We start from the raw sequence: 17,621 nt of genomic DNA on the forward strand, positions 1-17,621 counted from the left end.
TCCGATGACGGGGCTAGCCAAACTCTATTGGTTCTCTCGGGCGAGCTTACAGGTGGTGGCGATGCAGAACCCTTGCGAAGCCTCGTGAGCTCACGGGAAAGAATTGCGAGACATGAACGGATAAGGCGCTGGATGGGCGCTTGATGGTTCGGAAGTTGGCACTAATGCATTGTTGGGGGAGAAAATATGGATGGATGGCATCAGGGGATGAATTGCGGTGCTGGCTATCGGTGTTGGTATGGAAACATGCGTGAAGATTACATTTTTTCTATTGATCGTGAGACAGGAAGTGGGGCGTTACCAGCTCAACGATGCCGCACGGCTCAGTAGGAGAACCCCTTGAGCACACCACGAACCTTCTTCCCCTCCTCAAACGCATAGACACTCACACCTCCCGTCTTCCCCTCCCTCCATGCGCGCACCAGCCTCCCACCCTCGACATTCTTCACCTTATCACCCTGCGTGCCCACAGTAATATGCAGCATCTTCACTCTGTCTCCGTCCCATCCCGGTCCACTGGGCCACTCTGCGGATCCGCCTTGTGTTTGCACACGTACAGAGTCCGGGTCAACGACGAGCGCCATGACCTTCCCGTCTGTCAACACATGGGAGATGACAAACTCGTACCTCGGCGGAGTAGGCGACGATGCCACCTGGGCACACGCGTCCCAGAACGTCGCTTTCTCAGGGATTGTATCGTCGTTCGCATGAACAAGGGTAACATGTGGGCGCTTGTTCACCCTCCCTGTGCTCGTGAGATGCTCCCAGAACTTGGTGAGCCCAGGGTCGACGCTTTTCGCGGTGAGCAATGCTCCGAGCAATGCGGGCAGGTCCAGCTCCGCAAGGATCGCATAATATTGGACTTTCTTCTTCTTCCCCGCTTCGGCGTCTTCCTTCGTCCGTGCACCAGCTTTATAATCCCGGGCAACCTCAATCGCCGCCTTTAGTTTTTCATCGGTCGGCATCTCCCAGCCCATTATAGGCGCGAGTAACTCCACCGCTCGCCGAATGTTCCCCTCCAATTCGTCTCTCGGGTCCATCATAACCGCCTCATCCACCTCGTCCTCATCAAGCGGCTCTGCAGAACTGATAAACTTCCACAGCACGTCCTCGTGGAAGCTCAAATCGTCTTTCTTAGCGCGCAGGGACTGGTGGTTCTCGCCCCGGGCCAGGAGACGCGCGGACATCAGCCGGTGAAGTGTCGATACTGGGACGGCGGGGTTCCCCCAGTTTAAGGCGACAAGGCGTGCGGGACCGCCGGGGCACTTTTCCGCCACCTCACGCAGCTGTTGACGATGTTGCTCCAGGTGATTGTTCCTGACGAGATAGTCAGTTCGTATCTGGACGATACCAGGGGATCACACACCGATCTGCAAAAACTACATCGTTCGTCTCCAACAGCGCTGTGATATTCTTGAGGAACTGAGGACCAGTGGCCTTCTTCGTCTTGACATCGTCGCTCTGTGTATGCCCGATCCCGAACAGCTCTTTCAGCGCGATAGCGACACTCGTCTTGCCACAACCCGGGATAGCGACAGGCACAATAATCGTTTTCTTCCAGTGTTTCGGCTCCTCTGCTGCCTTTTTCTGTTCCTCGAGATGTCGCTCCGGCTCTGTCGCTGCCTGGCCGACAGTCCTGTCCACCTCCCGTTCCCAGATCTCTTTCCCTTCACCGGGCGTCGCCGCCCACTCCAGGAATTTCTCACGCGTCTCGATGATTCCCCGATTGAAGCGGTAGTTGCGGAACAGGCCAGGGTGCGATAACATCTCCTTCAGCACCCACTTGAGGTAGACTCTCGTCTCCGGGCGGCGCTTGAAACGGTCGCCAATTTTCACAGGCTTAGCCGCAGCCTTTCCTCGTGCATGGCGGGAATTCTGGGTCTCCGGTACTCCCTCCACAGGAGCACCGTCGATTACTGGCAGCAGGACCTTCGTAAGTTCGCGCCATTCGCGGTACATCAGGTATGGCTCTTCGAATTTAACCTTAAAGAAGAATGGTGCTCCGGGGGGATATGGCGGAGTTTTGGTTGCTTTGCCCTTCTTGTCTTGTTTGACAGGCGCATCGCCAGGATCGGCAATCACGAGGTTAGCAACCGCATCTGCCAATTCATCGACTGCATCTGTCTTGCCCACGTTCGGATCGTGCACGTGGCACCGGACCACCCAGCCCTCAACACCGATTCCCTCCCATTCGCCTTTCTTCGCTCCTTCCCTACAGAAGTCCATCACCTCCTTGATCGAGTTGACCGTGACGATCTGGGTTGGTCGGAAACCCCACTGGCGCGCAAAGTCAGCGACCTCATGGGCGGGCAAGCTCTGGAAAGACGGGCTATTGGGGACGAGACCATGCAGAACCAGTCCAATGAGATCGGTCGGGATCGGCAGAACATGTTCCTCGAATGAGTCATCGCAGAGTTCGGCTACAGCAGAGATGTTCCTCTCCCACAGCACCTTCGCCAAGTCTGCTTCTGTCTTCCCTACACGCTTCAAGTGCGCATATAGCCACTCCTCGCCTCTCTCTGCGTGAGATATTCCCAAAGATCCATTCGCAGGTGTCTCCATTAGTTCTTCTTCATCGTCCTTCGCTTCTGCTTCGTTGCCATCCTCTGCGACAGATCCCTTGGCTTTTCGGGTACCGAGAGAGTGCTTTGAAGTAACGAGAAGACGAGAAGGGGTAAGGGCGGCAACGAGAATAAGGCAACCGTTCGACTTAAGCGTAAGTTCATACGGCCCTTCGGTGTTCGCAGCAAGAGAACCCCACTGTGGTGTTGGGTGTGAACGAGGATATATGCACACTTGATAGAAATACGCACCTCTGTCCATCCCACTTCGCCCACATTAAAGAACTTATCATATCCGCGAGCAACGATCCTCCATGTCCCTCCCACCTCATCCTTGACTCTCTCCCTGTATTGACCCTTCTTCTCACCCTTAATGTTCGGCTCTGGCACACCACTCTCGCTGGTCCACGTCGTAAACAGCCCTCTTGCTAAGCTTGGAAAGGGACACGGAGACTGTCGATAGAGATGTTCCAGCATCTTCCAGCTCGTGATGAACTCCGGTGCGGGGGGATCGTTCGCGGGGGCAGGCGGTGCGCCCGGGCGAGGAGGGTGCACTTTCTGCTGCGTCGCTTTTACAAGCTTTGGCTCGTCGATCGCCATACCACGTAACTCAGATATGAGCTCTTTGGTGGGATCTCGCGCCTGGAGTACATGCTCAACAGCCGGGGAGAGATGGGGTGTTGGAAGCGGTTCAGTTGTCATTTTGGTTGTACTGCTCGGGGTATGACTTTGCCTGCAAAATTGTGATGGGTTGAATGGAGAACAGGTATAGATGGGCCTGGTAGATACAACCAACCAGTGAGATATTTTGAGCTTTAATAATTGCGCCACGGTTACTGGAGAATACGAGTCAGAGTGAGCAGTCGGCGAGTCACCGACTCTTGCATCAAGGAAAGAAGAAATCCATCGATGGATTACGTAAGCCACATCACACGCTGTTCGGACGCGACTTCCATCACCTCCAACACAAACTGCATACTAAGCAAATCACATTCCATAGCTGCTATGACGATTCACATACTCTCGGACGATCTCTTATACATCATATTTCAAACTTTTGATTGGTTGACAAGCTCAGCTACGTCCATCTCGGGTTTCTCACACCGGAAGGTTTTCGCGGCTTGGCTCAACACCTGAGGAACAGCACTGATGCTGTGGACATGGGCAGGCGAATAACGAAGCCATTATGGAGCTCGATATACTTCTAGACCTGGGGCCGAGAGGGGAAATTACCGGATGATATCCCAAATCTTGTTGAGGTCCTTGTCTCGACGAAAGCTTTAGAAGTACTGTAGCTCGGGTTCCGCACGGCTGCAGAAGGCTTGGCTGTCATCCTTGACCACTTTTGGCCAACGCTTGTACATATGGACATCTACGCGACACTCAGCACATTGAACGAGCGCAATGCTTCGATGCTGCCATGTCTTGTCCAGCTACGGCACGTGACGATCACCTTCGGGGGAGGTTCCTGCGACCGACACCCGCCAATCCTTCTTCCCCGACTGAACTCACTCAATCAATGTCGACGTTTCGTTGGAATCCGACGTCTTTCTTCGTGGTCTGCAAGGCCCTGCATTGGTCTCGGTGGCTTTGAAATACCCGTTTCCGTGCTACGATTTGGGTCCCATTCACATGGTCAAGGACTTTCTCGGCCGACAGGCAGCCACAGTCCGCAGATTCATGCTGTCATCGGGGCTCGGCTTGGATTTACCTACACTCATCTCACCGCTTTATGGCTTGCGTCACCTGCACTTCATACATATTATGGCCACTCCATCAATCCCGTATCACTTGCCCGCGACTCTCGTCGACATCCACGTTCATCTCCAAATGATATGCATGACCTTTGGAACGCCTCAGCATCCGGATAGGAGTTCTGTCGTTCCATTCTCAGATCCAATCTTCCGAGCCTTCAAGTGCAGGTTCTTACAGACAGCGAATGCTTAGACCGGAGATTTCTAGAGGCAAACAAGACTCTGCCAGATGCAGTCAGATGGTTCGCTATGGCGCGTGCAATGAAACGCAGAGACATCGAAATTATCGATCAAGAGGGTCAAATTTACTCGGGCATCACGAGAGAAGGGGACGAGGAAAGAACATTATCCCGCCCTCCGATCTGATGGGACGAGGCTCAACTGGCAAGAAGCCAACCCCGACTTTAGCTCACCATACCCTGCATCCTATTCCCCTCCACAATTCTCGTCCGGCATCAACAAGCCCTCATAAACTCTTCACCACTGCCGATCCCCAAATCCCATCTCTTCCTAGTCTTGTCCTCGCCATACTGCCAGCACCAGCCAGCAGCAACCCAGCCCACACAAGAGATCCCTCCAGGGTCTGACAATATCAACAAAGGACAATAGATGACGTAATCTCTCTAATACCCTTCTCCTCACACAATCCCTAACATTCCGCTTCCAACGTATAACGTCCCACTCCACAGGCGGAAATCTCAGCTCTCGCCAGCTGGCAAGTCGAGAGTCTAGACCCAGACTTCTCACATCCTTGCCGGTGCTGAACGTGCGCCTCGGGCTCGGGCAAAGAGGCTTGCCCACGTCCAGACTTGACAGCGAAGCAACCCCTGCCAGCACGGCAGGGTAGCTACCCTGTGGGTAGAGAGCTGCACGTTCCTCCTGTACACCTATTCTGCCTCCTGCCGTACCTTCCACCTTCGTCTAGCTCTTCTCTTCCCTACTTCTTTCCCTTCTCCTGATAGGCCCACCGGGGCCCTGTGCCGCCGATCCCAGCCTTCCCTTCCCATCCTTCCATTCCAGCACGCCGAAATCAGTGGTATTCCATTCCATCAATCCTATCATCATATCACATCACACACGAGGACAGCTTCATTTACATACATCTGATTTCATTTCCCAGGTATCAATCCGGCCCGGGGGGCCGCTTCCCCCAGCCCCACCCTCCTACGAACACGTACGTACATGGTTAACAAGCTACTTTCCCCTTTCGTAGACCTACACTCATATTTGGCGTACGCTCCCTACGTGTATGGGGTGACGTACGCCAGCGTCCTACTCTTGCACACAGCGACACAAACACAGCTAAGGAGAAAAACAAGGAAAGAGCACAGAGAAGCAGAGAAGCAGAGAATGAGGAAAGGATCCGAGTGACAGGTATATAGGATGGATAGGAATAAAAAGGAAAGTGGAAGGTGGCATCGCCCTGGTCGTACAGATATCCAAGAGTTTTTCGACCGCGGAGAAATAGAGGAACAGCAGATGGCTGCTGGGTCGTACAACTGCCCTTGGGGCGGGAAGCCGTTCCCGTCCTGCGAGATGGCAGGAAAGGAAGGGGAGGAGGCGTAAAGTGTCCGGTTCTTGATGATTGGTGTACACGGTTCGGAGCGGAAGGGAAAGGTGGATGTGGGGATGGAGGCGAGCTGCAGGTTTGGGAAGACGGGACGGGACGTAGGATGGTCGGAGGTCGTCCGTGGACAACCAGGGCAGAAGCTACCAGTCGAGTTCAGTCGAGGTGGGGGGTTTCGCGTGCGTAGAGGTAGTAATACAGTGGTTTCCAGGCATTCAATTTCAGTTGGAATTTCAGTTGGGTTCAATTCGGTTCAGTTCGGGTCATTTCTTCGGTTCGGAGAACAGGTGCAGGTGGTCGGATGCGAGGGTATTGATGTGTGTATGCGCTCTGGGTGGTCCTCTGCGCATATATCGGTCTCTATGCCTGATGGTGATAGCGGAGAGAGGCACTCACTCAGAGCTCCATCTCTAAGCCGCCAACGCCCGTCCAGGGCCTGACAACTTCGATCTCGTCCTCGGTCTCTTCGTCGTCGTCTTCCATGCTCATACGGTCATCCCCGTCGCCGCCAACGACGTCCAGGTCTTCGCTCGCGTCATCCATGTCGATCTCTCCCAGGACGGACTCGCCGTCGTACGCGGAGACGCTCTTTCGACCGTTGGAGGGAACAGACCACTTGCTGGCATGCGCGGGACGGCCCATTCCAGATTGGGGAGCGCTACCAACAGGAGTAGTGACTTCTGCGAGGTACTTGGGCCACAGAGACCTATCCTCCGGCAAGCTCTGGCTCGGTGCAGACAGGTGGCTGAGGATGGTGGCAGCCTCAAGCAGCTGTACCTGTTGATGCTTGCTGAGGAGGAACTTGGAGCTCTGGAGCCACTGAGGCGAGTGCTCCCAGCGGTGCTTGTCCATGCACGAGCGATGCCTGTAGACTTTCTGGCAGTCGTCGCAGATGTACAGCTTCTTACCTGCAGAGTCCTTGGGCATCAGCTCGGCACCGTCGTCGCTATTCGACTTGCTAGATTCGCGCTTGGTCGTCGATCCACCACGAGCAGAGAGGTAGCTCGTCGCTGGTACACTCTGAGAGGTGAGTGTGGGTCCGAGAGGGGGAGAATCAGCGGTCATGCTAGAGTCGCAGGGATGTGTCAGCACAGACCAGTCACGCTGTGGATAACTCACAAAGCGCGTGTCATACTGAGCGCATCCCTCGCATCGCTGAGCCTGCGCTTGTGACCCGACGAGCTGCTCTGCCTTCTGTGCTTCCTGTGCTCCTTTCCCGCTGCCGCTGCTAGTCCGCCAGGGGCGGGATTGGCGGTGGCGTAGCCTGCGAGGCTGGGTGCGTAGGGAGATGTACCTTGTACGGAGGCGGAGAAGGAGAGGGAGGGAGTGGAGGAGTAGGATGCCTCTGAGGGAGGGGTGTAGGAGGAACGGGGAGGGTAGGCATGAGATGCGGACTGAGAGTGCATGGGGATGGGAGAAGCTGGTCCGGGAGCAGCGGAAACGAGGGGGGAGGGGGAGAGGGTGGATGCGAGTGCGCTCAGGTCATGTAAGGCGCTGAAGGGGGATGTCATGGTGCTGGATGGGTTCAGCGTTGGGGTGGATGAGGAGGGACAGGTAGATAGGATGAGAGCGTAATTGGGGGAACTGACGGATACGCAGTCAGTGTATGCGCTGCAGGAGGGAGTGATCGTCTGTGTTCGTTCGTGATCGTAGATAAGAGAGATTACAGTGAGGGGTGTCGAGGTGGTCGTCGTTGATGAGGACGTTGTCGACGGTGGTGGTGGTGAGGAAGAGAGGGTGAGGGAGGGGCAAGGGGGAGTGAGGAAGGTGTCCAATAATTCCCAGAACCGAAATTTCGAAATTCGCGGGAGTTGACCCAAGGGGGGAATGTGTACCAAAATGGGAGGGGGAGAGAGTGGGTCACCAGATGAACACCCAGACCCATTTCTCTCTCTCTAATTAGACTATGGATTTGTCCCTATTATTCCGCCATCGTGCGTCTTTGATCACCTGCACAGTATCACTTGCCTCCGACATTGTTCACCTCCGCCGAGGAGGAACATCACTGCGAATCCTCACACAATATTATCACATCAAACCGCACAGGACACTTCCATCCATCCGGCTTATCACTTCCCCCGTTTCCCCCTAGCTTTCACCTTTCACATACTCAACGCTTATTGGCCAACAATCACCCTATCACCACACATATTCCCTTCCACGTTATCCACCAACTCCGGAAACTCGCTTCCAACCCTTCTTCCGACCATGCCGCTCCAGAGCCCTGATAACATCCGTCCCATGCGTCTCTATTTACCCCTGGGAAGCATGGGGAGCACCCTGACCCCTCCCCTATCACCGACCAAATTCCAACCCGTCCAAGAAAAAAAAAGTTGACAATAGTTTATAGACGGACTGTAGGCGCAGAACCCTGATCACTGTAATCAATCTCCAGGTGGATACCCTGATCCTTCCCTCGAACAACGAGGCATTCCAAGCCATCCAACCAAGAACGTTCGCTCGCTTGCAGCATCGCAGTGCCCTGCTAAACGCAGGAGCGCGCCCGCTTCCCTATTTGCTGCTCGCCCCCTACCCGCAGTCGTAACCCGGCCCAGCCACCGGTCCACCCCCACAAACCTCGGGCAGGCTGCGTATCGCCATCGGCATCCCGTCCCCGAGCCGGGCACCAGTGTCAACAATATTAATGTTCACGCAAGCCGGTTATCGAACCCTGTCATGTACTTCATTACGTAGCGATATTAAACACATTCCTTCTTCAACGCAATATGTTGATAGCAGCTGGAGTTCCAGATCCACGCTCGAGTACACGTCTCAGGCACCTCCGGTATGCAAGCTCCAGAAATACAGGAACACCATACAGTCCCAAACTGCGAGATGGGTGTTTACGTTGTCACAGGTCACGCGGCCGCAGGAAGGACAAACAGAGGCGAGGAGGATGACGTACCCTGGGAAAAGCGCACGTGAGCCACCGTGCCAGGGAGCACGTGTGTCGGATTTCGGCCCTTCGGAGGGTCGGCCGGCGGTGATGGGCGATACACAGGCTGAGAAATCTTTGGCCTTTGCGTCAGCGGCGTTGAACGTTGTTGTGACCTGGGCGTTTAAATATTAATGTTGGGCTTTGATGTCTCCCGGCCGCCGGGTCTCATGTACAGCTTGGATCTCGTGCACGATGAGCAGCTGCGGGCTGCGTGCTTCGTCAGTCTGGTCGGTCGGCCCGACCGGGGCGGTACACAGCCTCAACTTGCGATGCGATGGTTGTCAAGTGCTGAGCTGGCATCAATCCACAAGGAGGTTGACGATGAGTTGTGACGGGTGCGGGCGGCGATGGGCGGCGGGGTGTTGTTCGCTTCGTTCAGGTGTTGCAGTCCTGGCTTGTCCCGCTGCTTGTTCTTGCCTTTGTGCCGCTTCCTTTGTCCTGAATGGGAGCGCGATTCGAGTGTCTTGTTCTCAATCTCGAGCACCACGTACGGAGGCTACCTTGACTTCTCGCGCTTATGTCAAAGCAGGAGACGTTAGAGATCAAGGGTGGTTGGTGAGGAAGTAGATCACGTGGGATGAGGGGCGTATGGAGATCGGTTTGATATGCCTTTCGTTGGAGATTTAGCAATATGTTCTACAATTCCTGAGAGGCGTACCACTGTATACATGTATATCGGGGTAAGGGTTGGAGAGTAACTTTAACCCAGGCGACGTCACTTGTCGTCCGGGGAGCTTCTATGAACCTTCCACATCTGCGTCTCTCGTGACATCAGAGTATGCCTCACCACTGGTGTCGAGGAGCTCGATCCGTATCTGTGTCTCTCGTGGCATCAGAGTATGTCTCACCACTGGAGTCGAGGAGCTCGATGCCCTTGAGTCTGAATGCGCGGGCGATCTCAAACAGCTTCCTGGTCGTTGGCTCTTGTTTATCTGGATTGTCCTCTAACTTTTTCCAGAGCAGGACATTCCAGCCCGACCAACCATGGATAGTCTTGAGGGATGGAAGGGAGGCTCTGAGAAGCTCCTCGAAAAAGGCATTTTGTTCCTCGGCGAAGGTATCCTCGGGTGGGTGGATATCCAAGCGGAGCTCAGCTAAGGTTGGCGGTAGAACTTGCAGGATCGATCGGTCGGGTGCCGTGCTTATCCAGGGTAGCGACAGCAAACGAAGGCTCTTCAGCAGTGAGATGAAGGACGGTTGTAAAGTGGACGACGGCGTGATCGTGAATTCTTGGATAGTGGCACTGTGCCTGTTCAGGAAGCCGTGCACTACACCAACCGGGATCTCGACCCTGTCCCGAAGATAAAATCTCAAGGTAACCGAGAGCAACAAGGGAATTCGCAAGGCGCCAAGAACATGGGCACATGTGTGCCATCCACCGAAGAATCCTATGTTCAGTATCTTCACTTGCGGAAGGAAGACGGGCGGAATCGGCTCTGCATTGCTGTCGTTTCCATCATCCCAGTTAAAGGTGATCTTCAGTTCCCGTAACCGGGAAAGACATCGGAGCATCGAGATGTTGCGCGACGTGAACCTCTCAAACCCAGTCTCGATCTCCAGGTGAACGAGTGTCGACGAAGAACTTTCCAGGAGCGCGGCCACGCAGGCTGGAGGCATCGGAAAACGAAGTTCGGCCACTTCCAGAGCATTTGCTAACATGAAGACCTCGATAAGGGCCGGCGTATCGACTGGGAACTGGAAGCCAAATTCCGTTTCCTCGACGTCTACCGGGCTCCACAACTGCTTGGTGGTCAGCCTGACCATGGCCGCTGCATCGCTGTTGCTTTTCACGTGACGTAGCAAACGATGCATGCCTCCGCATGTGTTAAAACAGATGTCGACGTACATCAGACTGTCAACTACGAACTGACACCAATATAGCACGGACAACAATCACTATGATGCAAAAACGTACCTTCCATCTCCTGCATACATAGGGAATTGGCACGAGCGGATGTTTGTGCATCCAGGGTTTGCTGCCACTTAGGCTGACAGCTTCAAATATGAGGTATAATACGTCGTCTGGTAGCACGTCGATTGACATTGGTGTTTGGAGAGGCCAAAGTGTTTTCCCGTTGGCTCTGGACCAGTAGAGATAACGGAAGCATTCGACCACGGGAAAGAAGTCCATCCAGGCTCAGCTAGGCTGACCAGCGAGTATTAGACACTTTCGATTTGCCCGTACGGAATAGCTGGTAGATTTACAACGCGGCCAAAGGGCAGTATCCTGCCGGTTGGTGGTGTATGTCCGCATCATGTGATGTCACATGATGACGTGTCACTTGCTCCCGAAATGGGACGCGCGTCGAAATGAAGGACGCGTCGCTTGCCTTCCACCAACATGTCTACTTACAAGTCACTAATACCTTCAAAGCGAAAGTCAGATGAGAACGTCGAGTCGCTGATTTTCAAGAAACCTGTAACAGGACGTAATCCGCTCGGTGTACTTGTTGCGAACAGCGTACCATACCAGTTAGCAAATACTCCTAGTACCTCCGGTGAGGAAGAAACGTACTGGAATGTAGTATGGTATGGACAAGCAAACGTTATCCCTATCATGCCTTATATCTCACTCTTAGGCGTAAACCCCAGTTCAAGAAGAATAAAACTTGGGACGGTGATGGGGTACTGGTTGTTTGCGGTAGCAAAATGACACTTCGGGATCAGGATAATAAGATGTGAGTCGTCCCGAAGAGCATATATGCGCCTACTTGACCCTGCCCAGAATTAGCACAGGAGTCATTTCACAGAGAACAGGGGTTATTGAACCTGGAGCGTCTCTCTCGGTCGGCGGTAAAGACGTGAGTACGGAGTCGGAACGCTCGCCTGGTTCACCTGCAACAAGAGTAGATCGAAATAGATACCGCCATCCAAAAAGAGGAATACCTCTCTGGACGATGCTTCGGATCTTCTTCCACTTCATTTATTCCACTCCCACCACCTTCGAAGGGTTTCCAAGCGCCAAAGCCCCTTGCTCGCACATCCGTAGGAGGCTCTTCCAAGCCCGCAGCTCCTCTTGGTGCCAAACTGGCTATACCCACCCGAAAACCAACAATAATGGAATCAAAAAATAGCGTGAAACCGATGGATCATCCCACGGATGCTGACTACAAGGTTGTGCGGTACTACACGGTCAATTGGTAAGCGGCAGATACGTCCTCCATCAAGTACTCTGCAGCTGACAACGGGAACAGGCGTAAACCACAAACGAAGAAGCACAAGACCTGGGATGGTGATGCATACTTGGTAGTGACAGGAACTCGGGGTGTGATGCAAGAGGCGGGAGGACGAATGTACGTAGTACTCCATCGATGCACTTCTAAGCGAATTTACCTGAAGCAGTTTGGGAACTGCGACTTGGGATGCGGCTTGGCTTGAAGGAAGTCTCATGTTTATAGGGGGCAAAGAGGTGCAGTCGGCGATGTTCAAATTCGTGCCAGCTGATGAAGCCGCGACAGGTTGAAATCGACAATCTCATCACCGAGGCTGAGTTCCATCAGCAATGCAGTGGACTTCCTCCCCCAGAACCTGAGCCGGAGGGTCCCCGCCACTCTCCGTCCGTTCCGAAGCACCACTCCCCTGTTATCAAGGTAGGCGCACCCCGGGCCCGGACAAACTTCACTCCGAAAGTGGATGGACCTCTGTGAACTCAAATCTGTTCTACTGCCACCTATCCATTGAACTGAGCCATGGACAGTCACGATCCAGACCAAGCGGGAGCCTTGGTTTTGCCTCGTCCAACCCCTGCGCATCAGACCAGAGCAGGGAAGAGGTGAGATATGTCGATCTTCGGAATCTACTGTGGTACACTGAACCCATTCCACAGCGGCTATACCATCGAGGATGTTGTAGTCGATCCTGTGTTGGCAACCAAGCTTAGGCCTCATCAGAGGGAAGGTGTCATATTTATGTATGAGGCAGTCATGGGGATGAGACGACACGAGGGCTTTGGCGCTATCTTGGCAGATGAGATGTCAGTGTTCCAATGTCAGTCCCTTTCTGTGCTTATTCTACTGATGAATTGCAGGGGGTTGGGCAAAACGCTTCAGGCAAGTAGCAATAAGGTGAAAAGGCCCGTTGAATTTGATGGACTGCTCAGACAATCGCACTTCTGTGGACGCTTCTCAGTACGCAGAAATATTATTTACGTAAGACACTTAACTCACGTCTTGAAGGACAAACTCCGTATCGTCCACGAGAGCCTATTTACCACCACAAGGGCGAGATCGGAAAGGCTATGATCGTTTGCCCGGTTTCTCTCGTCGGTGTAAGTGCTTGAGATGTATCAAAGTCCGTTGGCTGAGGCCCCACCTCTAGAATTGGCGGAGCGAGATTTGGAAATGGTCTGTTTGACGATGTGGTGCTACGACGTTTCTTACAATCCACACCCGTAGGCTTGGACGCGATCGAATGGGCGTTTTTGTGGCAGAGGAAACCAATAAGATCAAGCAATTCCTCAACTCGTAGGGAATCTCCTCCGCTTGTGAGCTAGTATCGATCCAATCTGCAGACGTGGACACGATGTTCTCATTATCGGTTATGAAAAATTGAGGAGTGTTATGTGGGTGCACAGTTGATCTCTCAGCCCACAGGTGAACTGAAATCGATCCAATAGTGATATGCTAGTATATTCCGAGTATGTTTGCGGGAACAGGCTACAGGTTCACGTCTAATCCCCAACTAGCCCAATGATTGACTTGATCATCTGCGATGAAGGTCAGTGCAGGAAGCGTGTGCACAACCTTTTCTAACCGGATATATGCGCCAGGCCATCGGTTAAAGTCGAGCAATAACAAGACCTCGCAGATGTTCACTGCACTGAAAACGAAACGTCGCATCATACTTTCCGGAACACCAATCCAAAACGATCTGTCTGAATTTTGGTCTATGGTATGTACTGCGGGGAAGGAAGTGACAGAATTGCGCTGACGCAAACTAGGCTGAGTTTTGCAACCCCGGCCTTTTAGGTGAGGACGACCTCGTTTCACACAGATCTCGCTCATCATGAAAAGGCCAGTACAACGACTTCAAGCGGATTTACGAACAACCTATTGTCCGTGCACGAGCGCCGAACTGCACAGAGAAGAACAAGGAGATCGGCGAAGCTCGCTCCAGTCAGCTGTCGTCAACGGCAAAGTCTTTCGTGCTCCGTAGAACTGCCGATATCCTAACGTCGTACCTACCTCCTAAATGTACGCAAAATCTCCCTTTCCTGCTTCAGCATCCTCATTTGCACTAGACGAATATGTGGCTTTCATTCGGCCGACAAAAGTCCAAATAGATTTGATGCAGCGCGTGCTTACATCCCAAGCAATTGGCCGAGCCCTGCGGAACGGAATGGCTCAGGCGTTGGAAATGATGAGCATTCTGGGCAAGATCTGCACCAGTCCAGTCTTGCTGAAGACAACTGCGAAGCCTCCAAGTCAGTGGGCGCCCGAGTACCAGGAGATAGTGTCTCGCTTGCCTCGGCACATGGAAGAGAGCGACAGCTCTTTCAGTGGTAAGCCCCTTTGTGAGAAGGAGTCTTAATTGACCGAGCACCGGTTAGGAAAGCTCATCGCGTTGATGAACCTGCTTGATGCTGTCCGCAAGGTGGGGTGATATTTATCGCAAAATAATGCATATTGAACCTCCCCCGTAGATAACAGAGGAGAAGGTGATTGTCGTGTCGCAGTTCACCAAAACGCTTGATGTAGTGGAAGCTATATGCACGAAGATGCGATGGACTCGAGAACGTTTGGATGGGTAAGAGAAATTGCTCCTACATGCTTCGATCGATCAAACTCGCCTCTAGAACTACGCCCCAAAACGAACGTGATTCACGCGTGCAGACGTTTAACCGCACCAATCAAGCGGAATGCTGTGAATGAGGGCTCCCAACTGTTTGCATTCACCGCTGATATTCTTGCAGTTATTTTCTTGCTGAGCTTGAAGGCGGGAGGTGTGGGCCTGAACCTCGTCGGAGCCTCTCGCTTGATTTTGCTGGACAGCTCTTGGAATCCCGCGTGAGTATGGGTTTCCTTCCAAACAGCAACTCGGCAAACCTGTGCGTAGTCACGACTTGCAAGCTATGGCCCGTATCCATCGCGATGGACAGAAGAGGCCCGTCCACATATATCGCTTTTTGACTGTTGGCACAATCGATGAGAAGGTCTACATGAGACAGGTGATCAAGACTGGTCTGAGTAACGGCAAGTGATCCCATAGCGCTGTTAATTGATCTTTCGCTCATATTCTTGCAGCATTGATGGCAGGTGTAAGAGATGCACCACTTGCGTGAAGACTTGTCTGACGTTGATCTAGGATGGTGATGGCAAAGCGAAGGGGGATTCATTCACACATGATGAGGTACGCGATAGACCAGTGTTGTGCTCGAATTTGTCACGAATTGCTTCAGTTACGCGACCTTTTCCGTATCCATACCCACACACCATGCCACACGCATGATCTCTTGGACTGCGACTGTGCGGCCTCAAGGCTCGTCAATGACGAGGGGGATACTTCGGATGGGGAAGAGAAGGAAGAGAAGGACGACGAACAAGGTGTCCTGGACGAAGATACCGTGTCTGAAGCACCCCACCGCGGGTTCATGCTCGCGTCCCAAGTGGAGATTGCGGACATTACTGCCAGAGCGAAGAAGATGAAGAAAGACCTTGCCATCCTAGACGAGTGGACGCACGTGAACTGTATGGGGCCAGCTGGACGGCTGAGCATCAAGGATCCAGTGCTGCGTGACGTCATTCGCGGTGTGTACGACAAGCAAACCCCTGCCGAGACTGGGGAAGGCGAATCTTCCCGTGGGAGCAAGATCCTAACGGAGATCGACATGGACAAGATCCAAGCTTCTAGTGACTCTGATGATGGGGGTCAGAATCGACTGACTAACATGGATGGTGTGCCTGAAGGAGCGGTGACGTTCCTATTCACGAAATGCAGCATGTAGAATAAGAAAGCAAGGACATTCACCCTAAAGACTGTCGTAATGATTGTATTGTACGAGCAGTGAAGACTGTACTGATACAAAGCTGACCTCGATCGATGTGTGGGGTTTAATAGCGGGATCAATCGGCGGAGTATAACCCTGACCTTCTGATTGGTTCGGGTGCAACCGGGCTTACCTTTCCCTGACCCCGCCATTGTCGTCTCCGACGACCCCGCCCAACCTTTATCCGTCTTTGGAGGTTCTTCCCCCTTCACCATCGCTGTCCCTCTCCTCGCTCCCTCCCTCCTCGTCGCCGACATCCGTCGCACAGTCGGCCAACTCACCACACCCGACTCAGCAGCATGTCCCTCGCACGTATCGCACGCCCAGTTATTGTCAGGCCTCTCCTCGCAAGGGGCATCACCAGTTCACAGAGGGTCGCTCAGGCCGTGGCTGCTGCTGAGCAGCCGGTGAGCGCGAAGAAGCCCCACATGAAGGAGTTCAAAATCTACCGTTGGGTACGTGCAATTCCCTTGCATTCATCCTTGCCTCATCTGGGTGGAGGCGCTGCCAGTCCCAAACTAACACTCATCCAGGATCCCGACACACCCGCCCAAAAGCCCACTCTGCAGTCCTACACGATCGACCTCTCTCAATCCGGACCTATGATCCTCGACGCCCTGATCAAGATCAAGAACGAGATGGATCCTACCCTAACTTTCCGTCGAAGCTGTCGTGAAGGCATCTGCGGGAGCTGCGCGATGAACATTGACGGTGTGAATACGCTTGCTTGTTTGTGCAGGATCGATAGGGACCAGAGCAAGACTACCAAGATCTACCCCCTGCCACATCGTGCGTTTCCCCTTGTCCCTCTCCACGTCTGTATCTGATCCAGTATCACCGCATATAGTGTACATCGTCAAAGATCTCGTACCCGACCTGACCCAGTTCTACCAGCAGTACAAGTCCGTCGAGCCCTGGTTGAAGAACGACAACCCCCCTGACGGGACAGAGCATCTCCAATCGATAGAGGACAGGCGCAAGCTCGACGGGTTGTACGAGTGTATCCTTTGTGCATGCTGCTCGACCAGTTGCCCGAGCTACTGGTGGAACCAGGATGAGTACTTGGGCCCTGCTGCGCTTCTCGCGACCTACAGGTGGCTGGTAGATTCTCGTGTATGTTCTTCTACGCCTGATGATGAGTTATATCTTGACTGGTCTGGGTAGGACACGGCCAAGGCAGAGCGGAAGGAGAAATTGCAGAACGAGATGTCCCTCTATCGCTGCCATACGATCTTCAACTGCTCGCGCACCTGCCCTAAGGGACTCAACCCAGCCGACGCCATCGCCCGCATCAAGCTCCAGCTCGCGGCTGACTGACCGCGCTGGCGTGGGAGGAGAGTTGGGGAGAACACGCGAGATGCAAAACTACTTAGGGCATCGCTTGTGTTGTATTATGCTTCGAGGATATCAAATAGGCTACAATATATGCCGCCAGTTATCCAACACTTGATCTTCCTGTCTCCGCCACACTGTCACCATCACTCTCGCCGTCGTCTCCTCCGCTGATCTTGTGGGGCAGGATCGCATACCAGATGTGCGACTTTCTTAAGCGCGACCATGTTATTCTCCTAGCCTTGCGAAGCTTGTTCATTTATGGCTTGTCACCTTTCTCTCCCTGAACTGATGTAGGCTCAACACCACCAGAGGTCTTCTGGTTTGTCTCTTCAATTTCCCGCTGGTCGTCTTTTCGTGGTTCTTGGGATGAGATGTTATCGAGGTTGGTGGGAATCGGTACAGGTTCTGTCCGCTCTGCTTCATCACCCTGCGCCTGTAGCTCAGCGACCACTTCCTCGCGTGCCTCTATGCTCTCGGCCAC

General features: G+C 53.4%; 5 protein-coding genes across 5 annotated transcripts; 2 read left to right on the plus strand and 3 right to left on the minus strand.

Moving 5' to 3' along the window:
- Nucleotides 1–231: 231 nt before the first annotated feature.
- Nucleotides 232–3,415, minus strand: DACRYDRAFT_23672 (uncharacterized protein). Its single transcript, XM_040773336.1, has 3 exons — nt 2,814–3,415; nt 1,367–2,760; nt 232–1,317 (listed from the first exon to the last, which is right to left on the minus strand). Exons 1-3 carry the CDS (start codon nt 3,261–3,263, stop codon nt 324–326), a joined length of 2,838 nt encoding a protein of 945 aa, XP_040626474.1. The 5' UTR covers nt 3,264–3,415; the 3' UTR covers nt 232–323.
- Nucleotides 3,416–6,278: 2,863 nt separating this feature from the next.
- DACRYDRAFT_109675 (uncharacterized protein) lies at nt 6,279–7,393 on the minus strand (the record flags this gene model as incomplete). Its single annotated transcript, XM_040768922.1, has 2 exons — nt 6,279–6,948; nt 7,002–7,393. 2 exons carry the CDS (start codon nt 7,391–7,393, stop codon nt 6,279–6,281), a joined length of 1,062 nt encoding a protein of 353 aa, XP_040626475.1.
- Nucleotides 7,394–9,603: 2,210 nt separating this feature from the next.
- On the minus strand, nt 9,604–10,584 carry DACRYDRAFT_109676 (uncharacterized protein; the record flags this gene model as incomplete). The annotated part of the gene is made up of 1 exon (XM_040768923.1): nt 9,604–10,584. One exon carries the CDS (start codon nt 10,582–10,584, stop codon nt 9,604–9,606), a length of 981 nt encoding a protein of 326 aa, XP_040626476.1.
- Nucleotides 10,585–11,161: 577 nt separating this feature from the next.
- Nucleotides 11,162–15,763, plus strand: DACRYDRAFT_109677 (uncharacterized protein; the record flags this gene model as incomplete). The annotated part of the gene is made up of 29 exons (XM_040768924.1): nt 11,162–11,349; nt 11,400–11,498; nt 11,546–11,621; nt 11,671–11,960; nt 12,015–12,113; nt 12,163–12,229; nt 12,279–12,463; nt 12,518–12,592; nt 12,647–12,793; nt 12,848–12,884; nt 12,920–12,947; nt 12,996–13,087; nt 13,138–13,163; nt 13,215–13,283; nt 13,331–13,381; nt 13,436–13,456; nt 13,505–13,536; nt 13,589–13,710; nt 13,760–13,787; nt 13,833–14,012; nt 14,060–14,320; nt 14,369–14,412; nt 14,462–14,565; nt 14,615–14,682; nt 14,732–14,825; nt 14,875–15,005; nt 15,063–15,076; nt 15,124–15,168; nt 15,218–15,763. 29 exons carry the CDS (start codon nt 11,162–11,164, stop codon nt 15,761–15,763), a joined length of 3,219 nt encoding a protein of 1,072 aa, XP_040626477.1.
- A 470-nt stretch (nt 15,764–16,233) lies between these two features.
- Nucleotides 16,234–17,122, plus strand: DACRYDRAFT_55465 (succinate dehydrogenase iron-sulfur subunit; the record flags this gene model as incomplete). The annotated part of the gene is made up of 4 exons (XM_040775329.1): nt 16,234–16,260; nt 16,339–16,594; nt 16,653–16,918; nt 16,970–17,122. The coding sequence occupies 4 exons, from the start codon at nt 16,234–16,236 to the stop codon at nt 17,120–17,122; spliced, it is 702 nt and encodes a 233-aa protein (XP_040626478.1).
- Nucleotides 17,123–17,621: the final 499 nt, after the last annotated feature.

The sequence above is a fragment of the Dacryopinax primogenitus genome, assembly GCF_000292625.1.
Source record: "Dacryopinax primogenitus strain DJM-731 SS1 chromosome Unknown DACRYscaffold_15, whole genome shotgun sequence".
NCBI classification, from domain to species: domain Eukaryota; kingdom Fungi; phylum Basidiomycota; class Dacrymycetes; order Dacrymycetales; family Dacrymycetaceae; genus Dacryopinax; species Dacryopinax primogenitus.